Below are 21,240 nucleotides of genomic sequence, written 5' to 3' on the forward strand. Positions count from 1 at the left end.
TAAAATGTTCAATTGCCTCCAGGACATGACTCATTAAATAAAAACATGCTTGAGCTATTCCCATGTGAGCATTTTTACATCATTCTGAAGCATAAAACACATTTTGCCATGCCCTCTCTCTAACAGCATTCCTTTTGTGCTCCTTCTACCTTATCCCTGTAACTAGACATTATCTCTGCAGCCCTGTGGCAGGCTGGAACAGAGGCACCACATTTAAAATGCATTTAGGAGTTCTCTTCATGAGAGAAAAATTGCAAAGAGAAAAAGGCATCAATGGCAGGAGGAGATTAGGGAAGATCTCCTCCCTTTCCCTGTTCCCCCCAGGAAGCATGGACCAATCTTCAAACACACTGTGTGTATTTTACATTGATTTCCACGAGTAATTTAGTTCAGGAAAGGAGTTGCTATGGCTCATATAACACATGCCAATTTTGAAACACCAGGCATCTTCTCAAGAGGCTGCAGATGGACTGTAATGAAAACAAGCCCAATCACACATGACCTTAAAACTTGGCCTGAGTGATGCCTGAAGCTCAGCACGGGACTATCTCACCCTCCTCCCCTCCCATGGCCATCAGCATCTCACACATCTGAGAATGAGGAGTATTTTTTGACAAGTTCCTTTTGAAAGTCATCCCCTCCCACCTTAATATCTTGGTCCTCTAAATCCCCACTCAATCTCACTTCCTGTGGACCCTTGGCTGGCAGGTTCACAATCGTGGCTGTCATCCAGCTCGGGATAAACGGACGCCTGCAACACACATTTTCCTTTCCTCAGAAGGAAAAAAAAATCATTCTGGACCTTGACATATTTTTCATCCCTAGATGGGATAAAAAGTTGAAATCTGCTGTAAAATAAGATTAGATGAAGAAGTCACACATCCCTGTCCCTTGAAAGGATTTCAGCTCATGGAAAATATTTTACTTGGCAAATCTGTAATGAATTCAACTTTGTTTTGACCCAACCTGTTCATTTAATGCAATTCCTATAAAGCTAATTTCTAAAGAATCTTCACCAGTTTTTTTCTTTGCAAAACAGAAAGGCAGAACAAAGAGGTCATTTTCAAGGCACAAATATCATACAAAATCCACACAAATCCACAAAAACTTCACTTCCACTAAGATGATGTTTTCTTTCAGAAACTTGTTTCAATACATGCCTTTTCCTAGCTATTCTTAGTGTCTTATAAACATCTTCACTTGATAATTAATGCTCCACCACTGAATTGGTGATAAAGGTCAACCTGGTGTTCCCACCACAGAGCTGTCAGATATGTGCCATTGTAGAGCAGTCCAGGCATTGATGTCAGAGGCTACAGGACATTAACTGCTATAAAGCATCAGGGGACAAAAAAGACAGTCTTGTCTCAATCAGCTTTCTTATCTACTGATCAGTTCACCACTTACACGCTAATGCAGAATCACAGAATCATTTAGGCTGTAAAAGCCCTCTAAATCATCAAGTCCACAGCGCTGCCAAGCCCACCACTAACCCGTGTCCCCAGCTGCCACATTCCCACATGCATATATAGTTTATCTTGTCTGCATTTGGGTCACTTCATTTCAGCAAAATCTTCTCTCCATTGAACCATAATGGTCCAAATACATGTATGTCCACTACATTAAAAGGAAGGCATCCCAAAATGAGCCAGGCATGCACTCCTTGCCACTTGCCTGAGCCTCCCCCATGAAATAAGAGAAAGAGCAAAGCAGAATTATGAGAACTATCTAAAGAAATGTAAACTAGCAAGAGAGGTTGAAATCCAGCCCTTGCAGCCACCTAACAAAAATTAAGAAAATTCTGGAAACATACTTTTTTTGGCTGTTGATGGTTCGGCTCTAGAGAGATCAGATGGGTCTGCCCACCTAGAGACGCTCAGATTGTTGAAATGTTGAACTATCTTGTCTTGGAGGAAATTAAACAGATGGTGGGAAGAGAAAGGCATGTTTGCTGTCTGTGAAAGGGGACAGTATGCTGCCCAGTGGAGGCTGGGCTTGACCATAATGACCTTAAACCCCCAATATCAGTGCAATAAAGAAATTTCTCTGCAGAGTCATAAGCAATACAAACACATCTGGACCTTTTCATATGCAGTAGAAGAAAAAAGTTAAATATCATCTTTGCAGTTTTGGGGTGGTTTTTCTTAAGGCAATCTAGGAATGCTGGTTCTAACTGGGTTAACATTTGCCTGCTTAGGAGAGCCTTAGAGTAACAGCTCTTCTAATCAGCAGTGACTGCAAGAAATAACTGAGACTCAACACAGTATAAAGCAGCTGCTTGGTCCTTACAAGTTCCCATGGAGGTAAGCTGCCCAGGGAATTTTGAAATGTACCTTATGCTTGATTGTGCAATGGAAAATGTGTCAGCAAGCCCTGTCTTGGCCACAGCCATCATTAACAGGGTTAGGAACTGGTAAACCACATTGTATGTCAGAGACGTGCTTTACCTGCATGTATGTGTCACCTCCTTGATTGCCCCTTATTCATACATGTTCCCCTCTTGCCCTTTCCTCTTTGGGGGCAGAGTACAGTGAGTACCCACTGCAGAAGTCCTCACCTGTCCTGGGTCCCATGTGACCCCACTTTTTCATTCTTCATGCAGAAGTCAGGTGAGCTCTGCAGGTAAATCAGCTCTGTCTCTTTGACTGGCCTGATATCAATATCCTTTGGCACAAGGTATTTGCGTGTGCCCATGGGCCGGTGAACAACCTTGGTGGCAGATAAATATTTGGTTTTGAGATCCAATGCAATGTCTCGCAGTTCTTGAAGGCCTTTCCAACAGGTCTTGATAGAGCATGACCCAGAAACTCCATGGCACTTACATTTCATTTCAAGAGAGGCTTTCAAGACCTGCAAAAAGGAATGCAGGAGTTAGGAAATGCCCTTCTCTTACAGCCAAACATCCCACAAGCTTGCTAATGAAGGAACTTCCTTAGCAGGAGCCGCTACAGCAAAGTCCTACTGTTCTCATTTCTGCACAGGCAGTCTAGAGTGGCTACTTTGAAAGCAAATGAGATCCTACAGCTCTTTGGTGATCACTATCAGTCCAGGACTACTTTGGGCAAGGGCTCCTTTGCAGCCAGAAGACAGAAGAGTATTTTGAATTTTGATTAGATATCTATATTGGGCTGCATTTCCACCCTCTAAATTCCTAAGGATATGAATATCAAAACATTCCATTAATAGATAATTAACATCAATTTCAACCTCCAGCAGCTTTGGGCTTTGGTAAGAGAGATGTCATGGCTTTGTTGAATTCAGTGCACTCTCACCCTCCCTTTCTGCTGGTCATGGGGGCCAAAATAGCCTTTTACTTTGATTCTGCACTATTCTCATTTCAGTGGGACATGGCAGGATGCTGCCAGGAAGGGCTGAATGCACCAGCCATGGCAACGCAGTGTCCCAAACAAAAATTTGCCCTTTGCAATTGAAACAAAAAATCAAGACGTTACAAAAATAAAATAAAATTTAAAACAAAACCTCAAACCCCAAGCAAACAAACCAAATCGTGTGGGACTAGTAGGGGAAAAAAAAGAGCCAGGGAGAGAAACTTCAGCATGGTTGTGCTCTGCAAAGGTGGACTCAGCCTGTAGCTACACAGCAAGCTCCCAATGAGCTCAGCATGCTCCAAGTTTGTCTGCACAGGCAGCCCTGGAAAGACCAAGCTGTGCAGTAGGAGCAGTCTGTGGAACCACTGGAGCCTCAGAGATGGCTGCAGGGGTCAGTTTTATAGCCCTCCCCCATTCCTTTCTTCAGCTGTATGGACAGCTGCTATAGGGATTTGCACATCAGTGCACACCAGGCACTGCACGTGGTAAATATTATCCCTCCACTGGATGCAAGCTGTTAAAAGCCGCTTGTGCCAGATATGAGAATAATCACTAGCATAGCAGTTTGAAAAGGAAAAAAAAATCCTCACTCCTGCCTGCAGGGATGGCTGGAGGCAACTGCTGCTGGATGCATCTGGCAGATGATAATCCTCCATGTTTACACAGCACTTTGCCCCTACAATGCCCAGCACGATGGGACCCATCCCCACCACACCTCCTGGGGCAGGCAGAGCCAGAGCCAACACTGACTGTGCAAATGGGGCAATGAGACATCCCACCCACGGTTAAACAGGGCTAATAACAGCATCTGGGACTCCCTGAGTCACAGGGGGAGTTACACAGCTACAGTTTTCAGCAGGCCAAAGGACTTCAGAGCAATCTTTGAGTAACCTGCTCCTTTTGCTAGCTGATAGAGACACTGAACCTCACCACGTGACCAACACTACAGATGATTGTACAAGTACAATAACTCTTGTGGATTTGTTACCTGTCTCCCTACTTCACTGTTGTGCAGATGCATCAGTTTATTGGCTTGTGATCCTGATTTTTTCATCTTCATGGGAGCATCTGAAAATTTGGACCCCATGATAAGACCATAGTTGAGGTTGTCTGCACATCCTCCCCATCGATACCCAGGTCCAGGTGTCTCACCTGGGATGGGACCACAGGAACAGCCAGGGAGGTCCCCGGTGGTGCAGGCTCTGGCAATGGTGTGGCTGATGGCAGCAGCAGAGAGGGCATATACAAATGCTGACTCCCTTGTGCCTGAAAGAGACAAGAACTCCAGCTCAGCCTCCTGGGCCACATAAACATTCCCCAAAAAGAGACTCACATAGTCTGTGTCCCACAGAGCAGCCAACACACCAATTCACTGCTGCTGAGATGTCCCATGGCACCACTAGTCTGGAGCACATCTAAGTGAACTCTTCAACATAAGACAACATGCCAGCAGGGCAAGGAGTCATGGATTCAGGCATCTTGTTCATTACAGTGTGATTTGCTCCTGGAGCATGTGGTTAAGCCCTCCTGTGGACTCTCCTGCCTCCTTTTGCTCATCCCATGACTCCAAGTGGGATGAGCAGACCAGAACGGTGGTCTGCTTTTTAAGAGTTGTGGTAGGCAAGGTCTTGGATCCAAGAGCCTCTGGGCATGACTGGCACCATAATGATGAATGTGGTCTCAGAGAACAGGACAAGTAGGCTTTGTAGTCCCTCCATGGCCTCCCAGGAGCAAGACCCTTCCTATCTCCAGCACACACACACACACACACACACACACACACACACACACACACACACAGGCTGACTCTACTGACTGCAGTCCCAAGTGAGCCAGCAGTGCTGTTTTACCTCTGTCTAAGTCCAGCAGGTAGTTAGGAGCCAGCTCTATTGAAGAGCAGTTCCACCTCATGTCTGAAAAGGTTTTCCGGCAGGTCTTTATCACTTCCCGCGCTGCCTGAATAATGGTCTGCATCAGCTCCAGGTTGCTGCGGCACAGCTGCACCTGAGAAACCACCAGGCCTTCAAGCTGCTTGCAGTGCTGGGTTTGATTCAGGGCCAAAGCCAAAGAAGTCTTGGACAGAGCTCTGAGGAGACAAGCACATGCACAAAAGCATTAAAACACAGTCTAGTCGTCTACATTCACCTGACTTAATTAAAGCTTTCTCTAAATAGGTGCTTAGATAAAGCTGGTGAGAAAGATGAGCAACCATGAAAAGTGATTCATATAAAGTTTGTGGGAAGAAACACCCTTTATTAGCCTGCAATTCTCTCCATTACTGAGGGGAGGCTGCACAAAGCTCCAGGGGTATGTGTCAAGTCAATCGGATGTGTAAATCCTATGGCGAACGTTGTTTGCTGAAGAATGAAGAGCACAGACCTCCCAACAGAGTAAAAAATGACCCATCAGTTCCATGATAAAAGAAATCTGGATCTTCCAAGACTGTGGCATTTGGGAAAAAAAGCAATGTTGGTGTTATCAGTATTTTGTATTCAGCATCTGTCTCACACACTCTCAAAAGATTATGCTAAATGTCATGTAATTAATTATGGAGAAAATCTCCTGCAAGGCCCAGGGAAAAATCATCAAATTTGCAAAACATATGCTTTCACTTAGAGTTAATGCCAAGGGCCTCTACTGATTCAATCACCGTTGCAGATAGATAAGTCTGTTTCTCTAGTCTCCAAAAATCACAGTGCAAAAGCTCAGTGGGAGTATGTGCAGAGAGAGCACCACAGCCAAATCTGAGAAGGGATCCATGAACACCCGCACATATGTTACCATGGAAGAAAAGAACAACATCCCACAGTGGTGGTTCTTCTACTGTCCAATTGGCAAATTTTCCAGGTTAAAAAAAGAACAAATACTGACATGCATCTTACAGGGCTGTACTCCTCTTCCCTGAGCCCCCACAACAATCAGCAGAAGCCAAGTGTGTAACTCTTTTTGTATCTTCTTGACTTTCTTAGGGTAGTCATAAAAGTTATTCATTCCCATAAAACAACTTTCTAGCAGGCTGAATCAATAATCTGATGGCATCTGATCGTGGCAACACAGCTTTAACACATATTTCCTTCTGTGCTTGTTAAATGTATTGGCTTTCAGATTCATCCCAAGCCATCTTGGTTAGTTTGGCTTATTAGCAAACACATTTTGGGGCGCATTTTACTTTATTACTGTAACATTCACATTCTTCAGAAGTTAAATGAGATGGAAACAGAGCTAAAATTGAGCCCTAATGAAAACTGGAGGTATTAAATCCTTGCTGGGGATGAATAGGCTGACATTGACAAATTCCCAGGTGACAGGGAGTTTGGCATTTCTGGCACTAGATAAACAGTGGCAAACTTGGAAGGGAAACCACTGCTCTGAAAGCTATATAAATATATACTTCATACACATATTTAACAGGTCTGTTAAACATACTGGAAGCAGAAGTCATTGCTAGTGAATTTCAAGAGAAAGGAAAAAGTGGTGGACTTGGCAGTGTTAAGTTATTGGTTGAACTCAATGATCACAGAGGTCTTTTCCAACCTAAATGATTCTATGATTCAATCCTCAGAAAGTCCGCCCTGCAGTTCATCTCGTTCCCATACACACTGGTGTTCATACAATGTTCCTTGTCTGGAGAGGGGCCCCTCCAGAAGGCAACTCATCCTGCCTTAGATGTGAACCTGAACTGGTAGAGAAAAAACTTGTTGGTGATACACTGGGTGTTCAGGTATCTGAACAGAGAGATCATGTCCTTGAAGGCAGAGACATGGCTCTCTGAATAGTACGACTGTCACCTGACTTGCAAACCTCTACACTGGGGACCTCACAGCAATCCTTCAGGATCCTACTTTAGCTCATGGAAAGCAAAAAGCCACATCTAGGAAGTAGTTAGCCTTTTGTGCTTTTGGGACCTATAGTAAGATACCATCATGACTTAGAAGTGCTCATTTTCTGCTCTATATAGGAAACCCAGACACCAAGCAGGGACACAGACATCTGAATGGTATAAGCACAGAGCTTGAATGAGATATGAGCACTTGACACCAGGAATCTATGAAAAGTTATCCCAGAAAGCCTATCAGCAACTCCCAGGAATGAGCTGAAACACAAATCAGGCAAGAGGCCAAAGCGGCTCATCAGTAATAGAGCACAAATGATAGAGACTCCAGCACGGCATGTCCCAGCAGGAAGGGAAACAGGCAGGGTGTGGCAGGAGCAGTGAGAGAACTTCACAGCCTGAGCTTCAGGCAAATGAGGAACATTCCACGTCTCTGAGAGAGGCTGTACCACGAGGCAGCAGCTCAGTTTTCTAAGCAGACGTGTTGGGTGGCACTAGAGAGGCCTTGGAATGTTTTGGCTGGCCCTCCAGAAGGATGCATATATCTCCTAGGTCCTACACAACATTTTCTGATCTTTTCTAGAGGTCTTCAGCCTCTTTAAAGGACCTGGCAGGCTACATTGAAGTACCCCTATCTCACTGTTACAGACAAGTCATGAATAGCACAAATAACCATCTACAGGTAGGGATGAAAGCAGAATTCCGACTGAAACTCATCCTCAGTGTGAAAAAACAGGATGTGATGCAATGAAACTATTATTACAGATGGCTTGAAGTGATCACCATTAGAGAAGCAGTTTTATAGTGCAACAAGAAAGCCATTTACTTCAGGGAAGAAGGAAAATACCTTCTGATTGGTGAGAACCCAGTAAATGGCAGCAATGGCTGTTTCTCACAGAATGAGCTGAGTTCCAGGAAGCCTACTAAGAATAAAACTGCAAGATGCAGGAAGGTGTTTTCTGAGCATCACCCAGGCCTAAACTTCATGTCTTTGCTTGTGAGAACCTATAATTGGAAACATCTCCAAGCATCGGGAGGAAGAATTAAAAGGTAATGGAGATGGAAAAGAAAACTCAGTTACTGTAGTCACTTACTGAGACTGAAAAGTGCATTTATAAATCACAGATCAGGAATCTGAGAACCTATTAGGTCATCTATTCCATGCCCTGACAACCTAGGTTTGCCCAGTCTCTGTCCTACATTTAGGAATATCTTCTTCACTCCATGTCACTCTAAACCCTCCCTGTGGAAATGCATCACCTCTCCCTGCTTTCGAAATCTGGCAGCATCAGGGGATGGATATCCACTGCCTGCAATGACATTACTGGGAAACAATATCTATTTGTGGAATGAAAAACATCCTCCAGGAGAGGCTTGTCCATGGTAGGATTTGGTGGTGGGTCTCTGGCTTGTTTTCACAGAGTCTCCACTGATCACCAGCTCTGGGAGGGAAACGGGAGCCAATGGGGCACAGCCAGCCTTAAATTCCAGCCCTCAAGGGCATAATTAGAAGAACATCCTTCATTCCTCAACCTGGAAAAAAAAATCCCTGACAAACATCTTTCTGTGGATTCACAATCTTCATCTGAAAAGGGGATTTTACCTGCTTTCGCCCTGGAAATGCTGTTTTTCACTGTTTCCTCCTGATAACATTGTCACTTAATTCTCCTGCCCCATCCTTCATTCTCCAGAAAACCAAGGGGTGGTTGTTTCATGTTTGGTTTGTTTTTTTTTTTAATATACATATTTGATCCATCCCTTTAAATAGGGCCTGAACCAAACACTCCTGATCTACATATAACACACAGGTCCTTCAATTGAAATTCTGGATACTGACAGAAAACCACGAACATATTTTCAGAGGAAATATGCATAGATGGATCATGACATTCGTTTACTCTTTTAGTTATCCCAGGCAGTTATTAAATTGATTTAAAAACATTAATGCTCTGCAGTGTTAGGTCCTTTGAGAGCTATGGCCCCATTCCTGCATGTCTGGGCCCCATGAGAGGACTGTTCATAGAAAGTACAGGTTAGGAAGAAGCACCTTCAGATGTCAGTAGATATCAATGAAAGTCATATATTATTTGGTTTACAAGGTATCCTGTGAGTAGTACACTGCTCCTGGTCAAGCCAAAGGGAGAAAAACTCCTTCAACTGAGCAGCAGAACATTGGTGTCCTTTAAAACACCCTTGAAGGGTGGAAGAATCTTCTCTCTGAAGGCATCTCCCCACGATCCCTTGTGTGACATGATCTGTGAAAGTCACAAAGGGACTGCTGGTGAAACCATGAACTTCTACTCCAATTTACCAGCTTTGCTTTCTGAAAAGGCATTCTTTTTAATGCCTATTCCTAAACTCCTTAATCTTGCAGGGATGTGGGTGACACAAAAAGATTTAGACAAAATTACATGGCTGTGGAGAGTGAAGTAAGTGGTAAAAGTTAATAAAGAGAGGCAGAGATTAAGAGTTCTTTTTGTATTTGATCTCATTGAAGGTTTTTAATCTGTAGGAGCCTCATTTTCTCAGGTTTTCATCTGGAAAAGGCTTGCAGGGGAGTTACAATAACATTGTCTAAGCTCCTGGTAGTCAAAGGCAGCTCATGCCCCTGCCACCCTGCCCTGCCTCAGTTCCAGCCTGGGGACCACAAGTCCTGGGAAAGACACCCCATCCCCTGGTAAATGCTTCCCCTAGTTCTGCAAGGACTTTTCAAACAGACAAGTGCAAGGACTTTTCAAACAGACAAGTAGGATTTATGTGGTTAAAAAAAAAAAAAAAAAAAAAAAAAAAAAAAAAAAAAAAAAAAAGAAAGAAAGAAGAGGAAGAGGGAGAGAAGTGTGTGTGGGGATAAACCAACTCTGAACTAAAAGCTTAAAATAAGAGCTGTTTTCAGATATGGTGCCAAATTCAGTGCTGGCAGTAGTGGGCACAAGGCTGTTGACTTCATGCCCAAGCTTGAATGAAGTCAATGCCAGCAGCGAGTTGGCTCACTGCGTGCCGAGGAAGGCCATGGAGCTTTGTCAACTTTTCCTGAGCTGCCTGTGGAGCAAAGAGCAAACTTCAAAGACATGGTACTCCCCTTTCCTCACCCCCAGCCTACTCCCCTCCTGCCATCCCCATCCTGCAGCTCTTTCACAGCAGCTCATCTAGCAGTGCCTTGCCAGGCAGACAGTCTCCTCACAGGCGCCCGTGTCTCCATGTCCCAGCTCCCTCCCACTGCTCATTGAAGGGGAGAAGCAGGAGCTGCCAGGAAGCACAAAATCTTTCCATTTTCTCCCCTGCTTTTTGCTGGCTGCAGAAGGGCTGCTCAAGGTTGGTGGGCTGGGGGACATCCCATGTTCACCAAAAGGTGTGGTTAAGCTGCCTTTTGCTTCTGAAGGGCTGCAATTTAACCATAGGAACTGTGCAGCAATAGCTGGGAATGGAGCTCAGCTGGGGATTGCTCCAGGGCACATGAGACATCATTGAGTCACCACAATGGGGACAGGCAGAGACTTCCTGAAGTGACCAAGCTCCACCGAAAAATGCTGTCCTGGGTATATTCTGCAAGCCATAAAAAAAAAAAAACCAAACCAAAAAAACCCAACCAACCAACCAAAAACAAACAAACAAAACAAACAACAACAAAAAAAAAACCCAAAAGCCCCAAAAAACAACTGAAAAAAAAAAGACACAAAACCCCCCTGCAAAATAGAAAACAAACAAAACAAACCCAAAAATAACCAGTTCAAATCACTTGCTGTGTTTGGTTTATTTACAACCACATTGAAGAGGACATTCAATACAGAGGGACAGAGGAGATGCCAATCCCTGTGGAGGCAGAAGTGCCTCAGAAGCCACTCTGTGCCTGGACATCCCAACACCTGCACACCTTTGGGGCATGCACATCTGGCTGCAGCTCCCTCTAATGCTCATCTGTTTTTCAGTTCTGCCCAAATAAGTTGCTCCAGCACCTGCTTGGTCAAACCCAAACTCTCCTGGGAAAGCTGAATGGATTGCAAAAGCAGATGGGGAAGGTGATAGAATTACTAGATGCATTGGCCCTAAGACATATCTCATGGAAACCAATGGCTGCCTCACCTTCCCAGCCACTGTGACAAAACAACACTGAGCACCACAAAATGATGTAACCTCCCCACATACCTGCTTTGCTCTCAGGATGGGAAAGTGTTTGCAAAAAAAAAGGACACAGGGTCTCATACACATTGATGAGAAAGGCTGTGTCTCCACAACAATCCTGATCCAGCAAAGATCTGGAAGCATACTCTGGAGCCATACTCTGGCTTTACACCTGAGTAGCTCTCTGGAACTTAGATGAAAGAGCACAAGATATGAAATTTCTCCAGCAAGAGAAATGTATACAAGAGCAAGAGCATGTGTACAAGGTGCTGACTGTCCACACACCATGCTGGATCTTTGGTGGGGCCCAGCACCAACTTCCAACAGATGGGAATTTGGACCACAGAGCTCATAAAAAATAGGAATTCCAATAGGAATTTGGACCACAGAGCTCATAAAAAGAAGGCAAGCAAAATGAAATAAATAATTTCTTTTTTTACCTTCTCCCTGCTTTGATTAATTTTCAGGGCATATTTTTGTTACTGAGAAGTCCTAAATGGCTGAAAATTGTGTTTTTCTTCTTCTTCCCCTCCCCCTGTAATTACATCACTCACTGAATCAAAATTAAATTTCCCATCACCTTTCTTATCAGTCACTCCCTCATCTCCAGGCTGGTGAAACCCACCTCCTTATCTCTCCCTTCCCTTCCCAAATCCTCTTTGAAGCTTGCCTCTGGCACCATGAGTACAAAAATGATGCAGTGGGCAGACCAGTGAGAAAGTCCCTCAGCTGAAAGCATCACATAGCACTTTCCTCCTTTTTCATCCTGTTCTTTTCCCCCACCTCTCTGTTCATGAGCAAGAGAAGGAAGGAGCAGATTTCAATTGTACAGCACCCAGAATATGAATCCAGAGCTGGGATAAGCAGGTCTGAGGTGTTACTCAGTATTTGGTACTCTGTTTTTCAAGAACTTACCCATGCAATTTCTAAGGACAGTCCCTGAGCCCCAAGAAGAAAGAGTGATGGGGAGCAGGGAAAATTAGCCTGTGTTTCCATAGGAAAATAAGGGTGGGGAAATGAGGACAAACAGCAAACAAAAGAAAAACCAAACATAATTCTGTGAATTTCCAGCTGCCAGCATCCCAGTTGCAAAGTGCTGTGGACAGAGAGTGCAGGTCTCTGCCAGGTTTTAAACAGGTGTGAGGGGAGCTCAGTGGTGCATCTGCATGCCATTCATGCTTCAAATACCACTTTAATCCCAGCTTTCATCTTTCCCACTCACTTTTTGATAGGGGGGATATGTCTGCTGGGAAGTAGAGGAGCAGCAATTGTGGTGTCTTGCCCCCAACTGCTTCTCCCCCTACTCATCCCCAAAAGCAACCCTTGCAGCTTCACCACTTAGCAGCCCAAAGGCTGCTTTTGACAGCAAAGATATTAGGGACCTTTCCCTGCCTCTCAGCATTTTTCATGTCTATGGCTTGTCCATTCCCTACTATCAGGTTCCTTCTGGAGCTCATCTCACCCCTGCCCTTCGAAGGAACCCAAGCCCTTCACTCATGATTAAGCTTCTTGCCTAAGTGGGACACCAGTGCCAAGCATATGGACAAGTACCTCCAGTCAGTCATGGCTCTACACATAAAAACCCTGCTGAATCAGGGTGCCACAAAACAGCTTTATTTCTGTGCTGCATAGAAATAAACATTGCAAAGGAGTCCCGTGGACATGTTGCTAAATGTCCTTCAGAAAGGAGATGCCTGCCTTTCCTAGTGCTGGATATAGGCAGAGCTTAGAGCCTAAATACTGGAGGAAGTTGGTGGAAAGAAAGAGCTGGGTTATGTAACTGAGCTCTTGCTGACTACTACAAGGTGTAAAGCCAAGGCAGTGAAGAACAAACCAGATTCTTACTCTCCTCTACTTCCAGATGGTCCTTACAGTATGGAGACAGCAGATGGAAGATTATGTTATGGTTTGGGTTGGAAGAAACCTTAGAAATCATCTAGTTCCTATCTTTCTGCCATAGGCAAGCATGCCATCTTGAAAGACGCCCTAAAGTGGGTGACTCTTCCTCCCACCTGACAGCTCCCTGCAGTACACAGCATCACCAGAGGCTATCACATTTCTGTTGGATATCTCTGTTTGGAGAAGATGAATTGCCGTCTGGAAGATCCTCTCTTCCCTGACTGCATGATGGGGAGTAAAAACACTGGCTCCAATGGGATACCTTAATTTGAAGATATCCAAATTTAAGCCTTTATAAAAGGTGGTATGAGTAGAGCTTCAAGTGACAATGGAACAGCAGAATGGCAATTAGACATAGCATGAACTCTGTGGCAGAAGGAGCAGCAAAACAGGAACCTCTTGTCCAAGTTTCACCACCTATCCCAAAGATCCTTGCTTCAATGCACTACAGAGTCTTCCTGGCATTGTATATTATTGTGCCTTTTTTTCTACCAAAGATGCACCTTTGAGGAAAACCCATATTCCCTTACTTATTTTGTGCCCAGCTCCAAACCCAAGTAGAAAAGACAGATCACTCGTCAAGGTGTGAAACCAGATTGGCTTTGGAGTGGCCTGTTTGTTTGTTTATTTTGCAGCAAGCAACTAACTGATTGCTTGTTTAAGCAAAAAACGAGATGGTGATGTTTTCACTTTGCAGTACATTACCTCCAAGGAAACTCAATCCTGACCTGACCACAGTCCCTGGTATTTCTTCACCCTCCTACCCCCTCCTCACCTCATTTTTAACACCCTTCACAAAATCCAAAGGTTAAAAGGTCCAGAAAAAAGCCATGTTATCTGTCAAGCATCCCTTGTGGTTGGAGATGGGCAGCGTTATCTCAGCTGCCATCCCTACTGCTCTCAGTTCCTACTCAGCACAGCCAGGAGTCCTGGTGGGAGAGTTTCCCAGCATAGCAGGAGCTAATGCTAGGAGCTTCATTGAGTGGCTCATGTGAGCATTCAAGTGTGTGCCTTTCCCTTGGTATCAATGAGGAGAAAAAAACCCAAATGAGCCGAAATCATGCATATTTTAGAAAGAAGATGGAGACATTGTTAGCATAAGCCCCTAGTACACACACTTGAAATCAATCAGTGCCTGGAGAATTGCAGTGCTTGCTGCTCTTTAAACAGTTTACAGCATGCCTCAAGCAGCAGTTGTACAAACAGGTAAGAGACCAGCAATTCCTACAAAAACATTAAAAATGCAGAAATAGAGCCAGATACTTACATCCATTTTATCCCATAGCAAAGCCCTGTCTGCAGAATCAACAGCAGAAAACCAGCTAAGAAAAATCGCAGACTTGGCTTCATTTTCTCCACTTTCTCCTGCTAGCCAAAGGAAATCAGCTTCTCCAAAGAAGTTTGTTTTTAAAAAAGGAGTTTTCTTAATATTTTGTGCAGTGTATTTTCCTTCAGTTTGGGGAATGCTCGTTCTTGGAGATGAAAAACCTGAAAGGAGAAAGAGCCTGAGCTATGGTTAACTCTGAAGTTTAGCGAGTCACTGTGAGAGAGAAATCTATTATCCAAATTGCAGAGGAGTGGCTTATGAATCATGAAAAGGTTTGGATTATCCCTTCTCAGTCCTCTCCCTTGCCAAGCCTCGATACAACCTTTCGAGTCAACAGACAGACAAACCGTATGGGTTGAATTACACAGAGTTATGGTCTGATTGTGTGTTTCCATTTAACCCTGCACATGGCAAGACTTCATTCGCTGCTTCACTTTACTGGGTTTTTTTTCTTCCCCTCTCCAAAAAGTTTGTACAACTGCTTAGGAAGAAGAAGAATAAAAAAAGATAGATCTTCAGATTAGCTCAAATCTTCAGCTATTCATTTCTCGCTTTCTTCTCTCCAGATTTTTTTCCTCTTTCTTTTTCTGCAGAGAAGACAAATAAGAAAAACTGCATTTCCCTACTTAATGCAGGTGCCCTTGCCCTGCAGATATTTCTCTCTGATCTGTTACAATAAATGTGTTTTGCTCTTTACCTTTTGCTTTTCTTCTCACCTCATTAACTCTGCCTCTCACTTCTTCCAAGTCCTTGGCACCTGGAGCTCACGGAAAAGGCTACAACTTTGTAAACATAAAATCCTATTTTTGTCTCCAGGGAGCAGCCTGGAGGAGACAAAAAAGCTCTCAAGGATACCCTCACACCCCTTTTCTTTTTGTTGGTTTTTTCCTTCTTCAGGCCAAACAGATAAACAAACCAGATGCAGGACTTAAATCCTTAGAGGGGTCCTCTCTGTCTCCAGGGCATGGCTTGCTTATTTTAGCAGCAGTATTAATAGCAGTAAATGGGTTTCCCTTCAGTTACTCACTTCAGACACCGCTCCAGGCTGCTTTTTGTGGTCTTTGCAGTGGTTTCCCATCCCATGAGAAAGACAACAGTAAAATAAACAGAAAAACCTGGCCACCACATTGCATCTCTGGAGTCTCACAACCCATTGCACAGCACACTGGCAAACCCAAACTGTAACTGTTCATCCCCCCATAACACCCCCTCAAAGAGGTTTGGGAAGGGACTGGGAATGGTTGGAGCAGTCAGCTTTGGGAAACTCTTACCCTGGAAAAAGGGTATCCTACCTGATCCTCAGCTCTGGATTTGCCCAGCTGCAGATTTCTGCCTAAATATTCCCATTTAGGGAGGAATTGGGTTGGGGAAATGAATATTTCTGAGTGTTTTCTCTGCCATCTGCAGCATATTTTTCTATTCAGGCTGCTTTTTGGCTATCCCAGCCCCAGCGCCTGGCGTAAAGGGTTTCTAGAGAAGTACTGTTACTACAAAGGATTTTAATAACCTCTAGGGTTATTAAAACCTCTAGCCAGTTCCTGGCTCCCTTGAAGCCCAAGACAAAACTGACTGCCTGCAAGGGAGGCAGGATTTCATTGCCATGGATTGTTTTTCCTTAATGCCCACTTGGATTTGGGTTTGATGCATCCCTTGAAGGCAGTGCTCCCATGAGCATCCAGGCATACGTGCTTCTTCTTTCAGAGTATTTCTGTACCTTTTAATCTTTGGGACCCCTTTTCTTCCCACTGCTCTACAAGCACACTGGAAAGCTTTAACCCTTAATCCTGCCCATGCCTTTCAGTGTCTATTTAGATATTTCAGACCCCTTATCTCACCCCTATGAACTGCTGGACAACGCAAGAATTGGGTGTAAAATGTCTCAGATGGTCTAAAACGCTCTCACTAAACCTGACCAGCCAACACCATTCTCTACTCTCCACCCCCCTCCCCTTGCAAAAGTCACAGTTTGGGGCTTTTTCAACCCCTGGAGTGGAAGAGAAATTATCTAATTCCTCCATACCTCCCCAAAGAACTGTGAGCTTTGCATGCAATTGCACCCCTTTTATGTGGAGAGGTAATAATGCATTCTTCCACTCAGTCCAACACAGATTACATTTGCAAGAGCAATTTGCAAGGTTGGGACACACTTTGGGGCAGATGTGATGTTTACAGCTCTGGTGAGCTCTGGGTCACTGATCAAACCAACAGCAAGTGGCCTGTGGACTCCTAAAAACAGGAGCTGCTTTTAACTCAAAGCTCTCTTTTCTCTTCACCTCAAGGCTGTTTGCAGCCAGCCACGCTCTGGCACACAGAAAACACTCCCATCAGTCACTTCCAAGACTCTGGACTCAGGGATGGGAACAGGCAATTTTAACTGTACATAAAAGTGTGAGTATTCAGCTCACATTTTTCCAGTTTTCCCATCTAGGAAACAAAGACATCCACCTGACTCTGCTGCCAGCCTGCAGTTCTCTCCGAGAACACAGCAGCCTGGTTTAGGGGTAGCACATCCCCAGATGACCTGCAGTGAGGAGTGGGAGCAGAGAAAAGGAATAGAGGGTGGCAGAGCTGATTCCAGCTGCCGGGTCTCACCACTCCTTGGTTGCCTTCTGGATCTTCCTCCTCCCCCGCAGCCCCTGGGTGTCCCCACTACCCCGCAGCCTCCCGGACTCCTCTCTCCTCTGGAGCTCCTTGCGTTGCCCTGCACGTTTGCAGCTCCACGTCTCCCCTCTGCCAGCAGCCCCTGGGTCTCCAGTGTCCCTTCCAACTCTCCGGCGTCTCCTCTCCCATGCAGCTCATCGGGCACGGGTGTCTCCACGCTCTGGGTCTCCCTCTCCCCTGGGTCCTCCCCTCGCTCCTGCACTCACACTTCCCCTTGCCGGGAGTCAAGTCTCTTAACTCAGCCTCCGAGTCTCCTCCTTCTTTGTTTTCCCTCGGGTATCCCCTCTCCCTTGCAGTGTGCAAGCCTCCCCTCTCTCTCGCATTCCCCCGGTTCTCCCTGCCCCATGCATCCTCCCGGGTCTCCCTTTTCCTTGCAATCCTCCGGGTCTCCCTTGTCCCCTGCAGTCTCCAAACCGCCTCTCTCTCTGGCATCTCCTCGGTCTCCTTTGCAGCCTCTAAAAATCCTCTCTCCCCCGAACCCCCCAGCGTCTTCCTACTCCCCTGCATCCTCCGGGATGCATGCCCTCTCCTTGGAATTCCGTCCACGCCTCGCAAACCCCTGTTCTTGGCCAGCCCCGCACCTTCGGCGTTCCCCCTCCGCTTTGATATGCGGAGTGATGTCAGCTCGGATTAGCATAACAAAAGGCTCCGCGCCCCGCGGATGCCCTGGCGGGCAGGCCGGCGCCCCGCGGGGCTCCGCGCATCCCCTCCCTGCTGCCATCCCGGCACAGCCCTCGGGAGCGGGGCCGGGACACGGGCAGGGGGCTCGGCCGCCGCCCCCGGGCACGGCGGGGACTCAGCGGCGTTATTCTAATGAGAGGTTAATGATTAACAGTGATTAGCAACAAAAACAGCGAGTCGGTGTTTCGGCCGGAAGGTGAGCGCTGCCGGGGATGCTCCGCGCTCCGCTGCCCCGGACTAGGACAGGGACACTCACCGCGCTCTGCCAGCAGATCTGGCTCCTCTGCGAGGGTCAGGAATCGCCGCCTGAGGCAGTCCCTGCTCAAGCTGTACCTCAGCACGTCCTGCTGTCAGCCTGCAGGTTCCAAACCTCTTCTCTGATCGTCCGTGATCGGTGGAAAAAGCAAATGTTGAGGTCTGGTTTTTGCTTTCAGGTCGGTTTCGGGGTTGGTGTCTTGGTGATTGCCTGCCAACGAAAGAGAAACAGGGAGGAAAACATAAAAAGGAAAGGGGAAGGGGAAGGGAAAGGGAAGAGAAAGAGGAAGGGGAAGGGGAAAGGGAAAGGGAAAGGGAAAGGGAAAGGGGAAGGGGAAGGGAAAGGGAAAGGGAAGGGAAGGAAGTAGGAAAAAGGAGAAGGAGAAAAGAAAAAGAAAAAAGAAAAAGAAAGAAAAAGAAAAAGAAAAAGAAAAAGAAAAAGAAAAAGAAAAAGAAAAAGAAAAAGAAAAAGAAAAAGAAAAAGAAAAAGAAAAAGAAAAAGAAAAAGAAAAAGAAAAAGAAAAAGAAAAAGAAAAAGAAAAAGAAAAAGAAAAAGAAAAAGAAAAAGAAAAAGAAAAAGAAAAAGAAAAAGAAAAAGAAAAAGAAAAAGAAAAAGGAAAAACAAATGTATACAAGAAAAGAGGAAAAGTAAAAAAAAATAAAAAGGGAAAAAGAGGAAGAAAAACAAGAAGGGAAAAGAAAAATAAAATTAAGAAATTAAAAGAAGATAGAAAAAAGAAAAGGGAAAAGGGGGGGGAAGAAAAAAGGAGAACATCAAAAGAATATAAGCAAAAATGAAAAAGTAAAAAAGATGTTAATAAAAAGGTAAAGGAAAAATTAAAAAAAAAGAAAACAGCAACAAAAAAAGGACAAATGAACAAATGAAAAAAAAAGGGGAAAGAAGGAAAATTAAAGGAAAAAAATTAGAAGAAAAACCCTTAAGATAAAAACCCTGTAAGAAAGAAAAGCACAACTGGCTTCTGAACTTAAGGCCTCATGAGTCTGAATTTAAGACATCTGTCAGCTATGGGCTCTGAAAAAACGGATGCTGGTTGCAAAAGTACTTGTGGTTTTTTTCATTTGGTTTAATTGTGGGTTTCAGGTGAAAGGAAAGAGAATAAATGCTTTAGTCCCTGGATCAAGACACTCAGTTTCCTTATGGTCTGTTTTCAGGACAGCTCCTTATATAGGATACATTTTTTGTGTCTGTGTCCCTTTGCTGATTGCATTCATATACACAAGTCACAAAAGGTCCTGGGTGAACTGCAAAGAACCCTATGTACACAATCCCAATTTCCCAAAGCCATTATATTATTTGTTTTGCACAGCATCTCCATTTGTCTTTGTGTGACAGTTGCCCAGTGACTCAAACTGCTCTGAACTTCCATTTCCCTGGCCCTTCTCCCATCCCACTGACCCCCACAAATGTGTACCTATGAGGAGGAGGTTTTGTCAGGGTTCTCCAGGGAAGACTTATTTACATAGGGGAATTGCCTGGTATATCTATTGCAGTCTGACTTACTGTGCAAATGCTCTGATTTCTGTATAAATAGCCTTTTTTTCCAAATTACCTTAACCTTTAAAGGGCAGTAGAGAAAATGCAGCTGTTATTAGTCAATAGGTGTAGAAGGAGTAAGTTGTGGCAGTTGTAATACTCATGATTAGGCAGTAGGCACCTGCTGTGCTCAGAACTGTGCAAACAACACAGCGAGATGTGTCCTTCCATAGGATCTTCATGGTCTTAATATTGGTGCTGAGAGGTGACTGGCCTTAATAGGTGCTGAGAGGTGATGGTGTGGAGTAGTGTCTTGGTTTGAAAAGACAGGTGTCTGCTAAGGAAGGCAGGAGACTCCCTTGAAATGAAAATGCAAACCCCCTCCCTCTGAACTGTTATAATTTTGAAATTAGGGGGCTCTCAGGCAAAGATATGGGAATAGAAATAACAGTTCTTTACAAGGAAGAAAAAAAAAGTAAAGATAAAAATAGGAATGCAGTAACACAAAACAGCACTGACAGAGTCAGAACATAACCTGACATCCTGCTGGTCAGGGTGTTGGTAGCAGTCCAATTTAATGGTGGCTGCAGTCCTGCAGTGACAGGTTGGTTCTGTTGAAGCAGTGATGCTGTAGAAGGGTGGAGTTTTCCACTGAAGGTCTGGTGGTGGTGTAGATGGGCCTGGTCTTCCTCTGGGAATCCAGTGGAGAAGAAAGCTGCTCCTCTGGGAATCCAGCGAGAAAAGGCTGTCTCTGGTGTTCCAACTCTCAGACTATATCCAGGTAGGAATGCTTGGCTCCTCCCTCTGGGCAGAGCATCTCACAATGGGGTAATATAATTTCACCAGTCATGCAGTGACACTCAATGGCCCATTAACAGCAGATATTTTCCGGAGGGAGGATTGGTTTGTGGAAGAGATAAAGCAAACTGCCCAATTAACAGAAGATAACTGCCACACCTCTAACAGATGGCAATAGAATACACACCCCCAGCCATACCTTGCAACTTAAGGCAAGAAGGAATATGGAAAGAAGGGAATGTTTCCAATCTGTGTGGTTTTCTTGAGTGCTAACAGTTTGTTAAGGCTCAGAATCACAGAATCATTAAGGTTAGAAAATCCCTGTAAGATCATTGAGTCCAGCACTGACAGGGCAACCACAATACCATGTCTGACATACAGAGGAATCATTAAAAAATGACACTGGAGTACAAGTATCTACTTGTTGCTGTGTCCATGGGAGCTACTCGTCCATGTGTTCATCATGACAGGAGGACATAGGAGATACAAGTGAAAAGGAGGGACAAAGAGTAAGAAACCAGAAGGATACATACATGAAGGATATAGGATAAATATGCTCTGCACTATTCACATGCATACAGGAAGTTATTCAGGAAGAGCCTTGGAAAGTTTAAAACCATTCCAGACCTTTAATCTGAGAAATTCTGTGCACAGTCAAGCCCTCAGGCTTGATCTGTCAAACTATTTCAGCACATATTTAAATACTCTTTATGTGACATGTTGTGTTCTAAGTGCTGTGATGAATCAGGGAAGTCCATGGTTGAATAGTTGCAGTTTTTTGTCTCCTGCTCCTCATCCTCTGGTGGCAAAGCATGGCTGCTTTTGGGGCACCTGGGAGGTTGGG

At 44.7% G+C, this 21,240-nt stretch overlaps 1 protein-coding gene across 4 annotated transcripts in view; it reads right to left on the bottom strand.

Annotated features, from left to right (window-relative positions):
- The window catches only part of WNT11 (Wnt family member 11), a 31,915-nt gene extending 13,492 nt beyond the window's left edge, over positions 1-18,423 (bottom strand). Inside the window, exons 1-5 of one of the 4 annotated variants that reach the window (XR_004082251.1) lie at positions 18,105-18,423; positions 14,447-14,667; positions 5,180-5,415; positions 4,318-4,595; positions 2,558-2,850 (exon numbers count right to left, since the gene is read on the bottom strand). Coding sequence is in view for 2 of the 4 variants with exons in the window: in XM_005425825.2 (XP_005425882.2) it covers positions 2,558-2,850; positions 4,318-4,595; positions 5,180-5,415; positions 14,447-14,529 (890 nt within the window). In the remaining 2 variants the exon portion in view is untranslated. The remainder of the gene's footprint in view (positions 1-2,557; positions 2,851-4,317; positions 4,596-5,179; positions 5,416-14,446; positions 14,668-18,104) is intronic. The other 3 variants (XR_004082252.1, XM_005425825.2, XM_031060973.1) reach the window with 3 other exon arrangements.
- Positions 18,424-21,240: the final 2,817 nt, after the last annotated feature.

This window comes from Geospiza fortis, unplaced genomic scaffold (genome assembly GCF_000277835.1).
Source record: "Geospiza fortis unplaced genomic scaffold, GeoFor_1.0 scaffold154, whole genome shotgun sequence".
Classification (NCBI taxonomy): Eukaryota; Metazoa; Chordata; class Aves; order Passeriformes; family Thraupidae; genus Geospiza; species Geospiza fortis.